General features: G+C 41.1%; 2 protein-coding genes across 6 annotated transcripts in view; both read right to left on the reverse strand.

Annotated features, from left to right (window-relative positions):
- LOC116260362 (TOM1-like protein 6) overlaps positions 1 to 17,983 on the reverse strand; it is a 45,405-nt gene extending 27,422 nt beyond the window's left edge. For 2 of the 5 annotated variants that reach the window (XR_007574166.1, XM_031638657.2), the window contains exons 1-6: positions 17,371 to 17,983; positions 16,467 to 16,545; positions 15,599 to 15,697; positions 13,875 to 13,988; positions 11,566 to 11,732; positions 11,380 to 11,461 (exon numbers count right to left, since the gene is read on the reverse strand). Coding sequence is in view for 4 of the 5 variants with exons in the window: in XM_031638657.2 (XP_031494517.1) it covers positions 11,380 to 11,461; positions 11,566 to 11,732; positions 13,875 to 13,988; positions 15,599 to 15,697; positions 16,467 to 16,545; positions 17,371 to 17,477 (648 nt within the window). In the remaining variant the exon portion in view is untranslated. The remainder of the gene's footprint in view (positions 1 to 11,379; positions 11,462 to 11,565; positions 11,733 to 13,874; positions 13,989 to 15,598; positions 15,698 to 16,466; positions 16,546 to 17,370) is intronic. The other 3 variants (XM_031638655.2, XM_031638656.2, XM_050079380.1) reach the window with 3 other exon arrangements.
- Positions 5,793 to 8,220, reverse strand: LOC126410346 (uncharacterized). The gene is made up of 2 exons (XM_050079381.1): positions 6,241 to 8,220; positions 5,793 to 5,947 (listed from the first exon to the last, which is right to left on the reverse strand). The coding sequence occupies exons 1-2, from the start codon at positions 7,262 to 7,264 to the stop codon at positions 5,904 to 5,906; spliced, it is 1,068 nt and encodes a 355-aa protein (XP_049935338.1). The 5' UTR covers positions 7,265 to 8,220; the 3' UTR covers positions 5,793 to 5,903.
- Positions 17,984 to 18,689: the final 706 nt, after the last annotated feature.

The following is an 18,689-nucleotide window of genomic DNA, read 5'->3' on the forward strand; positions in this document are numbered from 1 at the left end:
GGGCAACAGTGGGCTGAGCATCCACCGTGACCCCTTCCATATGACTGCCCTTCTCATTACTGCCCGTGACCGTGTCAATCACACTGGGACTAACCTTGTAATCCAAAAACTCCATAAACTGAATCAGCTGATTAGAGGAATACTCTTCCCCTTTGTTCCCAAGACACTCCCCCTGAAGAGGATTCACCGGAAAATACGACTCATGTTCATGAAATGTGACATCCCTCGAAACATACACTTTGGAAGTAGTGGGATCCACACATTTATACCCCTTCTGAGTGGAAGAGTACCCCAAGAAAACTCCTTTAATAGACCGGGGATCAAGTTTTTTGAGAGTAGGGCTATGATTATGCACAAAACAACTGCACCCAAAGACACGAGGAGTAAGAGGCCACGGATTCTGAGTGGGCCACAGGGTAGAATAAGGAGACTGACCATCCAACACCCTAGTAGGCATACGGTTAATGAGATGTGCACTAGTGAGAAGTGCATCACCCCAATACCGCTTCGGGACATGACGTTGGAACATAATGGCCCGGGTAACATTCAATAGATGACGATTTTTACGTTCAGCTATACCATTTTGAGGAGGGGTATAACTACAAGAGGTTTCATGAACAATACCCTTGCCTTTCAAGAATTCATCAAGGGATTGGGAGACACATTCCCTTGCATTATCTGTACGGAAAGCTTGCACAGTAGTATGGAATTGAGTCTCAACAAAGGCAACAAAGTTTTTCACAACTGCTGGAACCTCACTACGTTCTCGCAACAAGTACACGAACGTACATCTAGAGTAATCATCAATAAGCGTCAAAAAATAATGACAACCACCACACGTGGGTACTCCAGAAGGACCCCAAACATCGGAATGAACTAAGGCAAACGGATGAGTGGTTTTATTCAATGAAATAGGGTACGAAGCCCTGACATGTTTAGCCAATTGACACACTTCACAAGCGAAGGAGTCAATGGAGACAGAAGCAAACAAATGAGGAAACAACTTCTTTATTAACTGGAAGGGGAGATGTCCAAGACGCTCGTGCCATCGCAGAACAGTAGATCTATCGTTCACACCAGACAAGTGACCACTCGTGGCAGAAATCAACGCTGAAGCAACATGTACCGGCAGCCTGTAGAGCCCATCAGTAACCGAACCAATCCCAATCTTCTTTCCCGTCACCAAGTCCTGCAGGGAACAGTGATCAGCAGAGAAAATCAGATTACAGTTTAATTCTTTAGTAATACTGCTGACAGAGAGTAAGTTCACAGGAATATTTGGAACATGCAGGGCATTGTGGAGACGGTATTTGTTCAACAGGGACAAGCTCCCTTTCCCAGCCACAGAGATAGAAGACCCATCTGCCATAGACACGCGTTGCTTGCCAGAGGAAAGTTGATATTCTTGAAAGAGTTTAGACTTTAGAGTCCCCTGTCATGTGGTGAGTGGCTCCACTATCAACAATCCAATCACCAAGAGAAGGGTTACCTTGATCAGTCGAGGCAACGAGGGCTTGGGCTAGCTGAGCCCCTTCAAACGTGGAGGACTCCTCAGGGGTAGTAGATAGGCGGCTGATGTACGCCTGTAGCTCCTTGAGTTGAGCAGGGGACAGCTTGGACTTTGCACCACTAGAAGAATTGCTCTGACTGGAATCAGACACAGAAGGGCTACGCTTGCCAGAGGGAGGACGACCTCTGACCAGTCTCTTCTCGGGATGAAGATCCCAACAGAAATCCACCGAATGCCCCAACTTGTTGCAATGAGTGCAATGCCGGGCAGGACGCTGCCCAGTCCCTGAGGCACGGCTGACAAAGGCAGAGGGGCCATGACCGGTGTCAAGATGCATCACCTGGCGACGTTGTTCTTCAGACTCAACTCGAGCATATACTTCCTCTATCCCTGGAATCTCATCACCATTAAGAATCTGGCTACGAATAGACTCAAATTCATCCCGCAGGCCTCCCAGAAACAGAAACGTACGGTCCATCCATTCCTTTTCCCAGTAGAGGGAATGATCTGAACCGCACTTCCACTCATCAGTCACATGATAATCTAGCTCCTCCCATTTGGTCTTCAGGGCAGCATAAAAGGCAGCAACAGACAAATCACCCTGTGTCAAGGAGTAAATACTGCGTTTAATCTGATAGGTGCGCAGATGTCTCTTCTTGCGACCATACATCTTTGCAAGCACAGTCCACATATCAAAAGAGGTCGGCTTCCGCAGAATGAGAGGCTGGATATCAGAGGACACGGAGCTGATAATCCACACCTTCACTTGGCTGTCCTCCAACGCCCACGTCGCCCATTGAGGATCAGATTTGATGGGCGCAGGTTTGTCGCCAGTGATGTAAGAGAGACGCCCACGGCTAGTAATCCCAATCTCGAGAGCGGCAGACCAAGATAGGTAATTGTCCTTGGTCAGACGGATGGAGGTGACCTGGATCGGCACGTTCTCAGTCTTGGAGGCGCTGCCCACGTCAAGAACGGCATCTTTTTGAGTCCCCATCGCTTCTGCCATCACAAACAAGCACACAGCAACAAGAGGCACAGCGGCGGGAATGAGGCAGCGGCGACGGAAGGCAGGCGCCGGCGCAACACAGAGGCCACCCACGGTGGCAGAAACCAAGAACGGGCCGAACGGAGGACTGCGGAGGCGCAATAGAGGACGGCGGAACAAAGGACGACGGCGGAACAGAGGACGACGGCGGCGGAACAGAGGACGGCGGCGGCGGAACAGAGGACGGCGGCGGCAGAGCAGGGCGACGTCACAAGGGCAGCAGCGGCGCTGGAACTTCAACGGCGTCGGGCGACGAAAAAACTTGACGATCCTCGGGAAAGAAACGCTTCTCCAACTTCGCTGTCTCTGATACCATGTAGAAACACGAACCACAAAGAGAGAGTAGAGAACGAACACACAATATACGTGGAAAACCTCAGAAAGAGGTGAAAAACCACGGGGAAGCTCTGACCTAGGGGCTCACCGCAACCCTAGGAGAGAGAAAATTATATTTCACTTAATTCAACACTTAAACATAAGTGACAATATAAAGAGGGAGAGAGGAGAAGCCGCCTAGGGTATCGAGCCCGCCTCGGTACCCGCGCCCCATAGAACCGGGTCCAGATATGGACCCGGTTCCCACAACAACATATTCTAACAGCTAAGTTGATTGCAGACTTGTTATCACAGTACATCTTCATAGGTCCTTCAATCTCTATTCCAATGTCAGTCAACAATATCTTCAACCATAATAACTCTGACACTCCCATAGCAACTGCCCTATATTCTGCCTCTGCACTGGATCTAGAGCAAACATCCTGTCTCTTGCTCCTCCATACAACAAGGTTTCCTCCCAAGTAGACACAGTACCCTGTAGTGGATCGTCTGGTATCACCACAACCTGCCCAATCCGCATCAGAATAGCCCTCGATTTCCACAATCTCTTGTTTCACATACAGGAGTCCCTTACCAGGATTTTTCTTCAGGTAGCATAGCACTCTGTCCACAGCCTTCAGATGTGCATCGGTTGGCGCATGCATGAATTGGCTCAAAACATTCACCGCAAAGGTGATATCAGGTCTCGTGAGGGTAAGATAAATTAGCTTCCCAACCAAACGTTGATATCTTCCCTTGTCTTCTTCACAGAGAGGCTCTCCATCTCTAAGACTCAACTTGTGCCCAGTGTCAAAAGGGGTAGGAGTAGGTCTACATCCCAATTTACCAGTTTCTTCCAGCAAATCTAATGTATATTTCCTTTGGTTTAGTACAAGACCAGTACTAGACCTAGCAACCTCCATACCAAGAAAATACCTTAGCTTGCCAAGATCTTTGAGGTCGAATTCTGTAGCCAGTAACCCTTTTAGCTTGATAATCTCCTCCTCATCATCTCCAGTAACAATCATGTCATCTACGTAGACGAGCAGGAGAGTAACCCTGCTCTCCTTCTTCTTCACAAACAAAGTGTGATCTCCATTTCCTTGTTTGTATCCATGACGTATCATCACTCTTCTCAGTCGTTCAAACCACGCTCTGGGCGATTGCTTAAGGCCATACAAGGCCTTTTTCAGCTTACAACACTTTTCTGGTTCTTCATATCCTGGAGGCATATGCATATATACTTCTTCTTCGAGGTCACCATTGAGGAATGCATTCTTAACATCCAGTTGATACATCTTCCACTCCTTCATCACAGCTAGGGATATAACCACCCTCACAGTCTTCATTTTCGCAACAGGAGCAAAGGTTTCCAAGTAATCAATTCCATATTTCTGGCTAAACCCCTTGGCCACAAGTCGAGCTTTATATCTTTCAACACTCCCATCTGGTTTGTACTTGACGGTATACACCCATTTGGATCCAACTAGGTGAGCGGCTTCAGGAATCTTCACCACTTCCCATGTCAAGTTTCTTCTTAGGGCATCTATTTCTTCTTTCATTGCATCAGCCCACTTGGAGTCACTTTGAGCTTCAGCGACAGTCCTGGGAATCACAGCCAAAGAGAGAGTAGAAACAAAACACTTGTAATCTTTCCCAAGTCTGGAATAAGAAACAAAATTACCAATGGGGTGTTGAGTACATGACCAGACACCCTTTCTCAGGGCAATGGGAAGATCGTCATTCTTCTTTTCAACTTCATCATGAGTCTCCACGGTCTCCTTGGTAGGACTTGGTTCATCCAGGGAAGGAGTGGCATTGGGATTGGAAGTAGATCTAGCATCACAAGTCATCACCTCTGTCCGAGTACCTCGTCTAGAGTAGAACTGTCCAAACAACTGAGGGCCTTCCTTCTCAATGCTATTGTCACCCCTTTCCTCCTTCTCAGGCACATCAACAGTATTAAGTGATTCTGCTTTCTTGTAGTCCAAAAAATCTATAAACTGAAGTTCTTATCTCTGAGAATACTCTTCCCTGCCCACAGACTGCTCCCCCTGAAGAGGATTCGCACCAAAGTAAGAGGCATGTTCCAAGAAGGTAACATCCCTCGTAACATAAGCTCGACCAGTAATAGGATCAATACATTTGTATCCTTTTTGCGTAGGGGAGTATCCAACAAAGACACCTTTGATAGACCTAGGATCAAGTTTCTTGACATTTGGACTGTGATCATGGATAAAACATACACAACCAAAAACACGAGGAGGAAGAGGAAATGGTGGACGACTGCCAGGAAGCAACGAGTGGGGAGTCCTACCATTCAAAACACGACTGGGCATGCGATTAATAAGATAGGCACTAGTAAGAACTGCATCACCCCAATAGTGTTTAGGAAGATTTCTCTGAAACAAAAGAGCCCTGGTGACATTAAGAAGTTGACGATTTTTCCTTTCAGCTACCCCATTTTGAGGGGGGGTGTAACTACAGGATGTCTCGTGAACAATCCCCCGTTGTCTAAGAAACTCCTCAACAGGCTGACACATGTACTCACGGGCATTATCGGACCTGAAAGTTTTAACATTCGCACCATACTGGGTATGCACAAGAAGAATAAATGTCTCTATGATGCGAGGAACCTCGCTGCGGTCTTTTAACAAGTATATAAATGTAGCATGAGAGAAATCATCAATGAAAGTGATAAAATACTGAAAACCTTGACGGGTATGAATGCCCGAAGGTCCCCATACATCAGAGTGAATCAGGGAAAAAGCTTCATTAGCACAACTAGAAGAAAGAGGGTACGAAGCCCTCACATGTTTGGCAAACTGACAAACATCACAAGAAATGGAAGACAAATCAAAGGAGGAACACAAGTCTGAAAACAAATGTTTCAAAATCCCAAAAGGTAAATGCCCAAAACGTTCATGCCAGTACATAAAAGACTGAAGACAATCTTCTCTTCTCTTATCTGTCTTGCGGATCGCTGTCAACAGAGCAGTAGCCACACGTATGGGAAGACGATATAATCCATCAGAAGCTAAACCAATCCCAATCCTCTTCCCTGTCACCAAGTCCTGCAAAACACAACGATCGGCAGAGAATATAAGTTCACAATTCAATTCTTTAGTAAGTCTACTAACTGATAAGAGATTTAAAGGAAACTGGGGAACATGTAAAGCGCCATGCACATGAAATTTGTCCAACAAGGACAGAGTGTCTTCGCCTGCCACACAGGTAGAGGAACCATCTGCAAGAGAAACACGTTCCTTTCCCGAGGACAACTTATGCTCATGAAACAATTTTGGATTACCTGTCATGTGATGAGTAGCACCACTATCGACAATCCATTCCCCCACAGAAGAGTTACCTTGATTGCCAATAACCGCGAGAGCATGATTAGCTGTAGTTCCCTCTGAGGTCTCAATCTTGTTGACATCGATCCTGCCCAAATAAGCCCTTAGTTCACGAAGCTGGTCAGCAGAAATGGAGATTTTTTCTCCACTGGATGCTTGCACCTCAGACACAGGCGTTCTCCCAATCGAAGATCTCCCTTTGTTTCCCTTCTTTTCTGGATGAAGATCCCAACAATAATCCACGGTGTGACCTGTCTTCTTGCAGTGAGTGCACCGGCGAAGGGATCTAGACGGGCCGCCAGGACCACGACTCACGAGAGCGGATCTCTCGTTATAGGGCACAAGTTCCTTCTTCCCGTCTTTTGTAACAAGCCTCCTCTGTTCTTCCGCTTCAATACAGGAGTACACATCTTCAATACTGGACACCTCCCCTGAATTTAGAATCTGGCTTCGAACACCTTCAAACTCATCATTTAAACCTGCTAAAAATAGGAACACCCTGTTTCCCCATTCATGAGCAACATAGAGCGCCTGATCATGGGGACAATGCCAAGGAATATCAGAATGATAGTCAAGCTCTTCCCACTTGGCTTTCAAAGCCCCATAGTACTCTGCAACAGACGAGTTCCCTTGTCGAATGCCATAGACTGTCTTCATTACTTGGTAAGTACGAATTGCGGTCTTCTTTTGGCCATACATTTGCTCGAGGACCACCCACATGTCTCTAGCAGTCTTCTTTCGAAGGATAAGGGGCTGAATATCGGCGGAGACAGAATTGACAATCCAAGTTTTCACTTGATTATCCTCAAGAAACCAAGTATGCCACACATCACTTGTTCTTGCTGGTTCGGGGTTGCTCCCATCAATATAGGCCATGCGACCACGGCCAGCAATCCCCATAGTCATAGCAGGCGACCACGAGAAATAATTCTCCTTGGTGAGGCGAAGAGTGATGACCTGCATGGGAACATTCTCAGTTCTAAAAGCCCCTATTTCAGTGGGATTGGTGTTGACGGTTGACGAGGAAGAGGCTACCATAATCACAGACCAGTCTAGCTACGGGAGAAGCCCAGTAGGCAGCAAGGGCAGCAGGGAGCAACAGCACCAATCCTTCGGAAGACAGGAAGGGCAGCAGAGAGCAGGCAACGGACAAAACGGAGAACGCCTAAACCTCACCGGCGGAAGAGACAGCAACAGAGAGGCAGCGCTGGAGGAAAAAACGAGGCAGAGCGGCGCGGCGCTGGGCGGAAACAGACCGCCGGAACCAGGCAGAGCGGCGCACCGGCGGAAGCAGACCACCGGAACCAGGCAGAGCGGCGCGGCGCTGGGCGGAAATAAACCGCCGGAACCAGGCAGAGTGGCGCGGTGCCGAAAAAAAAGGCACGGCGGTGGGCGATGCGTCGGTTGACAGAGAGGAACACCGCTGGACAGGGCGTCGCTGGGCAGGCCGACGCTGGGCGGAAGCGGCTGAACAGGAACGGCGCTGATCAGGGCGTCGCTGGGCCGGTCGTCGCTAGGCGGAGACGGCGGAATCCTGAGCGGCGCTGATCAGGGCGGCGCTGGGCGGAGACGGCGGCGGGGCGACAGACGAAGCCTGTGCAGGCGTCGGGCGAAGCTCAGGCACGAGCGTCGGGCACGGGCGATGAACAGTGCCGGGCGAGACGATGAACAGTGTCGGGCGAGTCAATGAACAGTGTCGGGCGAATCCTCCTCCAACACGGGCAAAAGACAAACCAGAAACGCCGGAACTTCACGGCTCTGATACCATGTAGAAATACGAACAAGAAGAAGACGAAGAGAAACAATGATCACGATGTAACGTGGAAAACCCTCAACATGAGGGAGAAAAAACCACGAATGAGGAGGAGTTGGTGCCCACTAGCAACCAGACTCTCTCTCTCTTAAGATTATCATTAACACTTAAGGATTAGGGTTACATGACTTAAGTAGAGCCCAAAACGGGCTACAAGGCGGGTCGGGTATGGATCCGGACCCGAAACACACAATCTATCAACAGTATGCAATAGCAGAGATAATCTGTGGTTGTGCACTATTCATGATTCATGACATGATAATATTATTATCTTCCTTTCACGTACTATATTTTCCACTCTTCACCACATGCTCATTTTCTTCTATAACATGCTCCTTATGATCTCTAATCATAGATATCATAAACACAAGGGACCAAATCTCATAATTAGATCCATCTAACTTTATAGTAGAACCATGCTAAAAGGGATCGTCCGTGTTCTTATGCTCATACTGCATCTTTGTCATGTCTTCATCAGCCATAATGAGAGACTGGACAATATGACCTTAATCTGGTCAAACTTTGAGAAAATCAAAAGTATAGCGCACAACAATCAACTTGAGAGGATTTAGGAAGCACAATTTTTTTAGCATCAATAAAAGTACTAAAAAAATATCTATCAACTTGTTGTTCAATAAATCAGTCCACCAATCACAGCAATTAACTTGAGAGGATCTAGGCAGGAGAATTTTTCAGCATTAGTAAAAGTACTCAAAAAAATATCTATCAACTTGTTGTTCAGTAAATAAGTCCATCAAACTCCCATGTAGTAGACTTCATACCATTGCTTACTAGAATCCACATATGCATATAAAAAAGGCAATCAATCTGATAAGAGTATACCCAACTTGCATCCACTTTTCCAGTCAGCTAAAAAAAAAAATCTAATAAGAATATGGTCCACGTTCAGCCACTCTTCCACAAGCCCAGATCTGATTTAGAACTTGCCAACACAACTCCCACACAGTTGCTCACGCTCCACTACATCCATGTCGGGAACCTAATCACACACACCTTTCACGTGTGATTAGGTTCCCCTCCCACGCTGCTCCATTATCTCCCGATCAGCAAAGAAAAGAGAGAAAGGAAGGGTAGTGGAAGAAAAGAGGTGGAAAAAGATGATATAGAGAAGAGAAGAAGAGGTCGCCGGAAAGTCACGTCAGCCGCCAGCGGAGAAGGGTGGATATCACCTTCTCTGATACCATGTTAGAGCTGGCAGTCATAGAGAGAGAGAAATTACTTAATTAACTAACCCTAATCCCAATAATAAAGAGACTAGGGTAGCGGTAGAGACTTACAAATAACATCAACCAAAAATAGAAAAATGTTTAAAGAGAACTCCTAACTATGAAATATTGCAAAGGACCACCTAGAAACTTAAAGTCTTCTAATTTAACAATATAAAAACAGAAAAATATAGAAAATACAAAGGGAAAAAGTAAAATACAAGAGGAACAAATGTTATACAAAAAGGGAAAATGTATATACAAAAATAAATATATGTACATAAATAGTTACACCACATGACTAATCACACAATATAACTATAAACAAAGAGATTACATACATGAATCTGACAGATGACAAGATGCATTTAAAAAAAAAAAAAGTAAATTTAATGACTTCTTATCGTGCTCTTTTTTTTGCCCTTTTATTCCTGCGCAAAAGCTCTTTACAAAAGGGCATTGTTGCAATTAAAAAAAAATTAAGAATGAATTCTCAAATGTGTTGAAACTTGAAAGTACGTAAAGAGAGGCAATTTCGAGCATGCCATTCCTTTTAGCAGCCAAAGAGGAACTATAAGAACTGTTTATGACTTTTAGTGTTTAGACCTTTCATTTTTTTAGAAAAGCTGCCAAGATTTTCCCAAGAAAAATAACTTTGCCGAAAAATAACCAAGAAAAACCTTGTCAATTGTCATTAAAACCACAAACATGACAGACACCAAAGCATATGAGAATCTGGCTGCCAAGAAACTTGCTCAAGCTAGTTGACTTTCTTCATATACATATATATATATATATATATATATATATATTAAAAAAAATAAGGACATTGGTTAAGGAATGGCAAATGACAGACTTTCATTGTTTCTGGATAACTCGGATAAATGCAGTAACCCACAAAAATGAGCTACCTATAGTTGGTTAATACACAATCTGCATAAGAAGCACCTCCTTCTTGATCATAAAATACTGACACAAAAATAGCTATATCAAATAGGCACTGCCATTACATGATTTCTAGTGATATCATCAAATAATGAGATTGATGGAGAGGAGTCTGATGGAATAATTTATATGAAACAGAGTTTCACAGAGAATTACCCGCGGGAAGGTAGAGTAAATAAATAAATAAATAAATATACAAAAAATAAAAAAAAATCAAAACACTATATATATATAGATATATATAGTGTTTTGATTTTTTGTTTTTTTAGTCAAGAATAGACCTTGACAAGTTAGATTAGATGTCGGTTGGCTGGTCCAATATCTAGATCTGTCACTTCTTCATGTGTGCATTGCAGGTTCATTTCATTTATGATTTTCTAAGCATATTAAGTGAATAACATTGTTACTTTCTGCAGGTCGTCTTTGTCTCTGTGCATGCTCCTTTGAGAGACTTTATGTGCCATCTAATTTGTCTCCAGTAAGCTCATTAGTTTATGACTTTTGCCCGTGGTTTGTCCTCCTATTTGAGCTGGTGAAACTTTTTCACAGTTTTCACATGGAGAATGCCATCATCATTTTGCTTCTACTTTGGAAAAGCCAAGTTCATCGTATGTATTTTTGACCATGCAAGCCAGATTATTTCAATATAATATTCAAACCCTAATAATTTTAGCCAGTAACTTGACCAAGACAAACTGGTTCATCCTCATAAATCACCAGCTAAGTTTTCCAGAGAGAACAAGCAATAGAAAAGAAACAGCTTAGACCTACAATTTTGGATTCAGTCCTTAGGTTCTAAGGCCATGATGTTCAAGGAACATTAACAAGCTATGTAACACAGACTCTTCAAAACAGTTGCCAGTGTATGTGCTGGTGCGACAATATAGAATTTGCTTTCTTTTTCATTAAATAATTGACAGAATTATGACTTTTTAATTGTTCTTGTACTTTGTAGACAAATATATATGTGTGTGTGCACATGTGCTGGAACCTTGTCCACAGATGTTTTCTGGCATTGCCCAGATTTACTCTTAAAAAAAAAAATTCTAAATGTGACATTTAAGGCAATGAATTGGTAAATAAGCATTTTTATCTATCAGACGTGGATCTATTTAAACATTCCTACAAACATTACAAATTTGAAATAGTCTAACACAGTACATTTCTACCTGATGGTCACGAGGATTTATAGCATCCAATATCTCCTCCAAAACAGATGTTACATTATAAGCTGACTTCATATCTACCGAGCTGCAAGAGTTTTGAAATGTTAGCACAGTTGCAACTCTTTCATATCAAAAAGTGGAGGATCTAAATAAGATATCATTAACTCAGATAAGGAAACGATATTATACTACCGCCGGTTGTTTGCATCAAATATTCTTGTTTCGTCAAGCTGCCTAGCAACATGAACTGGTATGCCATAAACAACCTGAGGAGTTGGTGCAGATAACTGTCTTGCAGGAGGAGTAATTATAGGGACTGAATCTCCTGATAATTGAGGAAACACAAGCCCAGACATCTACAGTGGGAAAAAAGAAAATGTTTAAAATACTCAAATAATGGGAAGATTAAATTGGATTTGCAATCCATCTTTATTCATTACTTTTCAAAGGCCATGTTGATATCATCAATAGTGAATTAGGAAGTGCAAGACAATTGTTGCTCCACCTCATGATACGAAAGTGCGTCTAAATTTGTTTATGCCAATATTCATGCTGCTTTGTTTCATACACGTGGCTGTATCAGTACCAACGGATATAATATTTTCCAATACTCCTTGTTTCACACTCAACCAAGAAATTAGGTGTATTCATCCATTATTTCTCAATAACAGCTGTTTCAATAACGGAGAAAGATGTATTCTTCTGTATATTTCCAATCTTTTATATCATTTTGCAACAAAACAACTTCTCATTTCACCAGAAAATTTTTTTGGACCTTTGCCAATAGCATCAATCACTTATACCCTGGCAGATGTGGCAGATGTGGGACAAAGAACACAGAGCCACAAAGTTGCCCCTCCACCCCCAAAACTGAAAATAAGATCTACATTAAAAGAAGGATAAGTCATAAGAGAGAAAATTACTTGCCTCCACTCCTAAACGTCGAACCTCGGGAGTTGGAACTCTTAACGACTTTTCACTCCTGGGACATTGATAACTAGGCCCAAGGGTTGTCTCACATTTTGATTTGTGATTGGATTGTGCATTTTACTTGAGAACACAATTACTTTCCATGTATGCCATGGGATGATGCAAGAGGAGGCCCCCAAAACATAACTTAAGATAAAGAGAGAAAGAGTTTGTGTAATCCCCTGAAGATTTACTTGTCATTCTTAAACTACTATCTCTAAAATAAATTTTGATACTGAGTTTCTCAGTAATATCTCTTTACCCAATTAACCATAAAGCATTTTCAAGATAATCAGGAGACGAGGAAACCTAAGAGTGCTTTTAAAAATGCAAGCCAAAATGTGTATATGTGAAGGAGGAATTGCTTAAAAGAATGAGATCCCCTTAAAAGAATCCATCTCTCAAAATCAGGAAGATACTGTGTATCTTAGACTGGTTTCCCAAGGTAGAATCACGACCTGATAAATGAAAGATTGATCCATTTAATAAAGAGATCAATCCATTTAATAAGAGAACATATGTAACACGGAGACCTTTCAAATGCAGAAGTACCCGTGTTGATGCAACACGACAAGGGTAGGGATGTGGCAGTGGACATGGCTTGCGTGCATCTTTGACTGTGCCAGGTGGGTCAACACACCCATGGCCGAATCCAATTATGGACCTGTTTTTTCCTTTTTTTATCTTTAGATGGTGAACTTAGAATAGCTTTCAAAGGCCATTCTCAATTTTGTTGCATACAAGGGAGAAAAAAAAACCATCCTCTTAAAGTGGTACCCAACTTGATTTCCAGTGTTTGGAGACCTTTTCCGGTGAGCAGCGGATTCTCAAGAAAATGCAGCTTATTCCAGTCAGTGATAGCAGCTTTTGCTCATAATTTTAGATTCCTTTTCAGTTTTTCTTTCTCCTGTCATTTTTTCAGTTTTTTCATCTATCTATCTCTCTCTTTCTTTCTATGTATCTCTGTCTCTTTTTCAGTTTTTTTCATATCTCCATCTCTTTCTCAGTTTCTTTCACATTTTTGCAGTTTTACCACATTTCAGTTTGTTTTTGTTTGAATAGAACCGTAAAAGCCGTGTCAGTTCTCTGTTTGTGTATATATTATAAGTATGGACTGTGGATACACACAGATACAACGGTTGATCTCATCATCTTGTGACTTGTTTTATGTTTTTATTTTGTTCTGTGTTTATATTACTATATATAATGTTTCCAGTTCACGTTTTTACTTTGTATCAGGTGAATATGTACATTTGAAGTCTGTTAATGTTTTAAATTTATGCTAAGAAAGTAAGAAACACATCATGGCAGTAATTGGAAGATAGACCAATTGCACTCCAAACGAATGCAATTCTGTTAAAAAGGGATCAGGTAAATGCTATAACCAAATTACGTACCAATATATTCTTAAACATGATAAATTTTGAGGTATATATCCAGTGGACATCTGATGAACAGCATCAAGGTCACATAAAACATTTTCCTAGTCATTGTTAAGTGAGGCAGGCCTAACAAGATTGAATCCTCACCCTTAGTTCATTATAGGCCCAAAAGAATTGGGGAAATTTCCCTCCTGGCCCACCAAAGGCTTCCTTCCATGCAAGTATTAGCATCAGAATTTTGTCGCGAACTTTTAAATCAACCTGAAAAGAAACGGGTAAAAAAATACTTGAATGTCCTAAGTGCAGTTATAATAAGAATAAGCTTAGACATTTCTGGCAGTAAGAGAAACAGGTAAAAAGACATCCAAATGTCCTAAGTGCAGTCATAAGAGAATAAGCGAAAACATTTACTCTGGCAGTGTCAATCAAATTAATAGAATCAACCAAAACCAAAAGTACCATGTAATTTTATGGATGATCCAGCTTGTGAAGATGACCACATACACATTAATAACTACAGATCATAAAGCTAATTGACTTTTCTATAGGCACAACAGCTCGAGATCACAAAGGCAATATCCCTATAAATTTATGTGCAATAGGTAAACTAAAATTCCACAAAAGCTAACTTTACAAAATTAGCACATTAAAATATGAGACATACTCAAACAATAAGAAAGGTGAGCAATCTCCAACAAACCAAAGTTGGAAGTGTTCGAACTTGCGATGCTCTGTATTCAAATGAAAGAACACATAATCCTAATTCCAAGCAAACTATTGAAATTTTTTCAATAAGAGAGAGAGAGAGAGAGAGAGATGAGCGATAATCAGGTCAAAATGTTTCACCAGATATTCTGCTTTTGTTCTCATTTCTCTACCCTACACTAACTATTTTCAAGAATATGTTTACCTCTATGAACAAAGTGAGATCCTAGCAGGAAACCTCCAATTTTGGACAGGAAAAACTCTTCATCAATTTTGATTGAAAGCTGTGATTTTCTTGGAACAATTAAATTTCAATAGATGGGGATGAATCATAAAGGATTTGCATAAGGAAAAACTTATCTAACAGTCAGCATGCATCGAAAAACCAACATGGTAAATGAGAGTACCATTTATATGGAACAGGAGAACTAATAAAAACTAACAAGCATCTCAACCCAGCATCACATGTTCCTCTTACGTGATGTCATCAATTCTGTTATTTGCAGTTATTACACTAAATATATAGTCTGTTGTGGTTTCGGTCACAACTAAATGTATTACACTAAATGTTCCAGTAATGTCATGGAAGAATGGAACCTTGAATATATCAAGCACTAAAAATTGTTGAAGGCCAAAGAAAGTTCATATTTGTCATTCCAATAGCTGCTACCCCCTTCTCTCTCATCTATTATATATCTCCTCTCTCTTTTTCCTTCTCTTTTTCTTCTTTCCTCTTTCTATTATCGTACCTACAGTTACATGCCAGACATGGTTTCATTCCCATTAAGTCAGAAGTTGAATCAGATTTACCTAAGTGCCCCAGGCACAGGTCCAATGCTAGAGAATTTTGGAGTTTCAGTTATGACATGCTACCAAGTATATCTAGTTACCACTACTGCACTGATTCACCATATAAAACATCTGTGCACCAATTTCACAATTTTAAATGTGAAGCACATTATTGAAATTTTTCAGGCAGTTGAATAGAACTACGTGCAATCAACTATTTATCAAACAGATATGAGAAAACCATCTCCATAAGCCATTACTTTAACAGTATTCAAAGAATCTATATCTTGCATCTAAAATATGCTTTAAATCACCTCAGGAAAAATTAAGTTCCATGGAAGAAGTCTTTGAAGATCAACAACGAGTTCTAGACATACCGTTTGTTGGGCAAGTTTGATAATTTTTTGCAAAATGTTGGTCTCCACAACTTGACACCATACATATTCACCACAGTTTTTTACTAGCATTTCCAGTAACTGCAGACAAAATATAGCAAGCACACTATGTCATTCACCTTGGGGAGCAAGATAGAAGTAGTTAATGGTCACTCAACTTGGTTCAGTGACAGAAGAAACCATTTTTTAATAGCTCAATATCCCAATACCACAAAGGCAAAACCAACAAAACGAATTCTGGTTCTACCATCCTAAGAACCGAGGAAATTTAATGGTACTGAGCCTAAGTCTGCATGCACAAGCATTTCATGAATGAGCAACAAATATTTGCTGTTCAATAAATCAAAAAGTACTACATAATCACACAGGAATTAAAAAAGGAGGGCGTCAGATGTGCTGTTAAGCACACAAGGTATATCAAACACTCAACCGGAGAGAAAACAAGAAAGTAAACATCTTCTTCCACACACTATTATAAATTGTGAAGCTAATGAAACTACAGTTACGATGTTATGCAAATCCTCATCCTACATACGGTAAATTTAATAGAAATGCAAGAAAAAGAAGGCCTAATACACATTAAATTTGAGTTGAAGGCATGATGCTAATGATGAGAACAGAGCGTTTGTTTGGAAATTTTCAAGTTTCCATAAGAAGAACCAGTAACAAGCTCTTAAATTGACCATCAAAATTACATGTACAAAGAACCATTCAGGAAAAATAATTTTGACACACTCAGCCCTAGTTATATGGAATCAAAGTGTAACAATTGATAGAAGTATGCAGCTTCATATATCTTTGGGAACAGAGTAAATGAAAGAAACAACAGTAGAATAAGTAATCAGAATACCATCAAAGCAAGCAGCTGAATTTTTGAGTTTCTGTTGCCAATGCGTCTTTTCACAGCTTTCATCACGTCCTTGGAGTCCCTGCCAAATCAAACTTTTCATCCACAGAACACGCAAGAGGGCAAACAAACAAGAACAACATAAATAATACAGTTAATATCAATGAATGAATTAATGAAAAAAATAAATAAGTATATGTACATGGGAGTTATATGCTGTTGTATATATGCCGGATGGTTAAAAATCTCTCACTAGAAAAACAGCCGTCACATGAGCACTTCCTTATTCTTGCAAAGGTTTCTGTGAACGGTTTATGATGCAGCAATGGTTCATGCTGTTTTTAACAATGATTCATGGTGCCCTTATCAACAGATTTTAATTTTTAACCATCAAGTACACGGCAGCATAGAATTCTCCTTGATATAGATAGACAGACAGATAGATAGACAGATAGATAGGTAGATACATGTACATACCTACAAGATGGAGAAACTATGTATTAATTTTTAAATCCTGACCACTTCAGTCACTGTGTCAATGTCCCTATCTCTCTCCTCCCTGATGGATACCCACACACAGACACGCATACACATATAATGCGAATTAGAACCAAAAGCTAACATGAATTGAAATTCAAATCACACGACCATTAAGAACTTCGGTGGCTTGTCCCAGTAAACTCAACTAATAAAAAGGAATACATTTGAACGTCATGCCAATTGCTAGAAATGAAATGAGAAATTAAATTACTTTAACAAATTAACGCAGAGACCTAATTATATCCACCTCATATATTCAAAAGCAATATCCAAGACTACTAGACATGGCTAACTAATAACGTCGATGAGAGAAATATATACAACCAGGTAAGTAAAAGAACGCCGAAAAACAGAAGATAAAACTCACAGTGGATTCGAGTTAAGCAAATCGGAAATTTCTAAGTTTATCGCCCAATCGGGATCGACAAGGTGATCGCTGGTGGCCTTCTCCACGAGAGACGCGAATTTGGCCATCTTCAAAATCACGGAGGCCAAAAGACCAGAAACAAGAATCTCCTAATCCCCACGACTCAAGCAAAGACCATATGTAGAAGAGAAGCAGGAAAACCACCTAACCCACGCGGAAAACCAGCAAGAAACAACAGTCCCCACTAAAATATTTGCCTGGCCACACCTCATGCATAAACAATGGCGCTAGAGAAACCATCCCTCAAGCGTAAGACTTCACCCCACCACCAATTTTTACGTGATGCCAGTTAAACTTCTCCTCATAGATATCACAATGGAACCAATAATTATCCAACGATAATGATTGTGCGATAGACATTTTTGATATAATAATAATAAATGATGGTGGTCGAGGGATCGCGGAAAAGAGAAAGAGAGCCTGGTTTTGGAATGAGGCTTAACTGCGTCGTTTTCGAAGGCAGTCAGCAACAATAACGATATTGTGTGGGAAAAGACGGAAAAAAGGAAAGGAAAATGCTTTTTGTCCAAGGGACTGGCCATGTTCTATCTTTTATTTCTGTTTTTCTTTTTCCCGTAATCCTTTTTCTACAGAGAGCGCCAAAACCAGAAGATCGACTCCTGCGGGACCAATTTCAGTTGGCTATCAGACACTTATCCGGTATTCCCTGGGCAGAATTTAACTCAAGGTACAACATTTTAAACGTATATCAAAACGGCTCGTTGGTTTATGAATATTTCTCGTTCCCTAGTATTTTTCTGAAAACTTCTAGGAGAAATAGCTTGCTATCAAAAATATCCAGAACATCAGGTTTTCAAAAAATAAAATTCTTTATTTTGATTTCGAAGATATCGTAGATAGCATTGAAAGCATCTTCATCCTGTCTCTGACCGGCCCTTCAAGTCAAAGTCAGCAGCGACTGCATATTTAACAAAAACATCACGGTAGTTATCAATGCGTTCTGAGATGCATTAAACACCAAAATTTCCATAATGGAAAGGTCAAAATTAACAAGTGAACGTTAAATCCTTTGGGCATTTGTTCTAAGATGTTAAAATCACCTTTTTGCTTGCTTCCACAACAGACATGTAAATAATTTTGTAGAAAATAATTATGGTTGTTAATGGATCGAATTAGAATAAGATACTTCCTTTAAAGTATCGATGCTCACATATTCATATTCGCTAGGATTTGAATGTGATCGAATAAAAGTTATATCATATCTGAATTTGACCTTTGATTAACATTCAAATATGACG

This window comes from Nymphaea colorata, chromosome 9 (assembly GCF_008831285.2).
Source record: "Nymphaea colorata isolate Beijing-Zhang1983 chromosome 9, ASM883128v2, whole genome shotgun sequence".
In the NCBI taxonomy this organism is placed as follows: domain Eukaryota; kingdom Viridiplantae; phylum Streptophyta; class Magnoliopsida; order Nymphaeales; family Nymphaeaceae; genus Nymphaea; species Nymphaea colorata.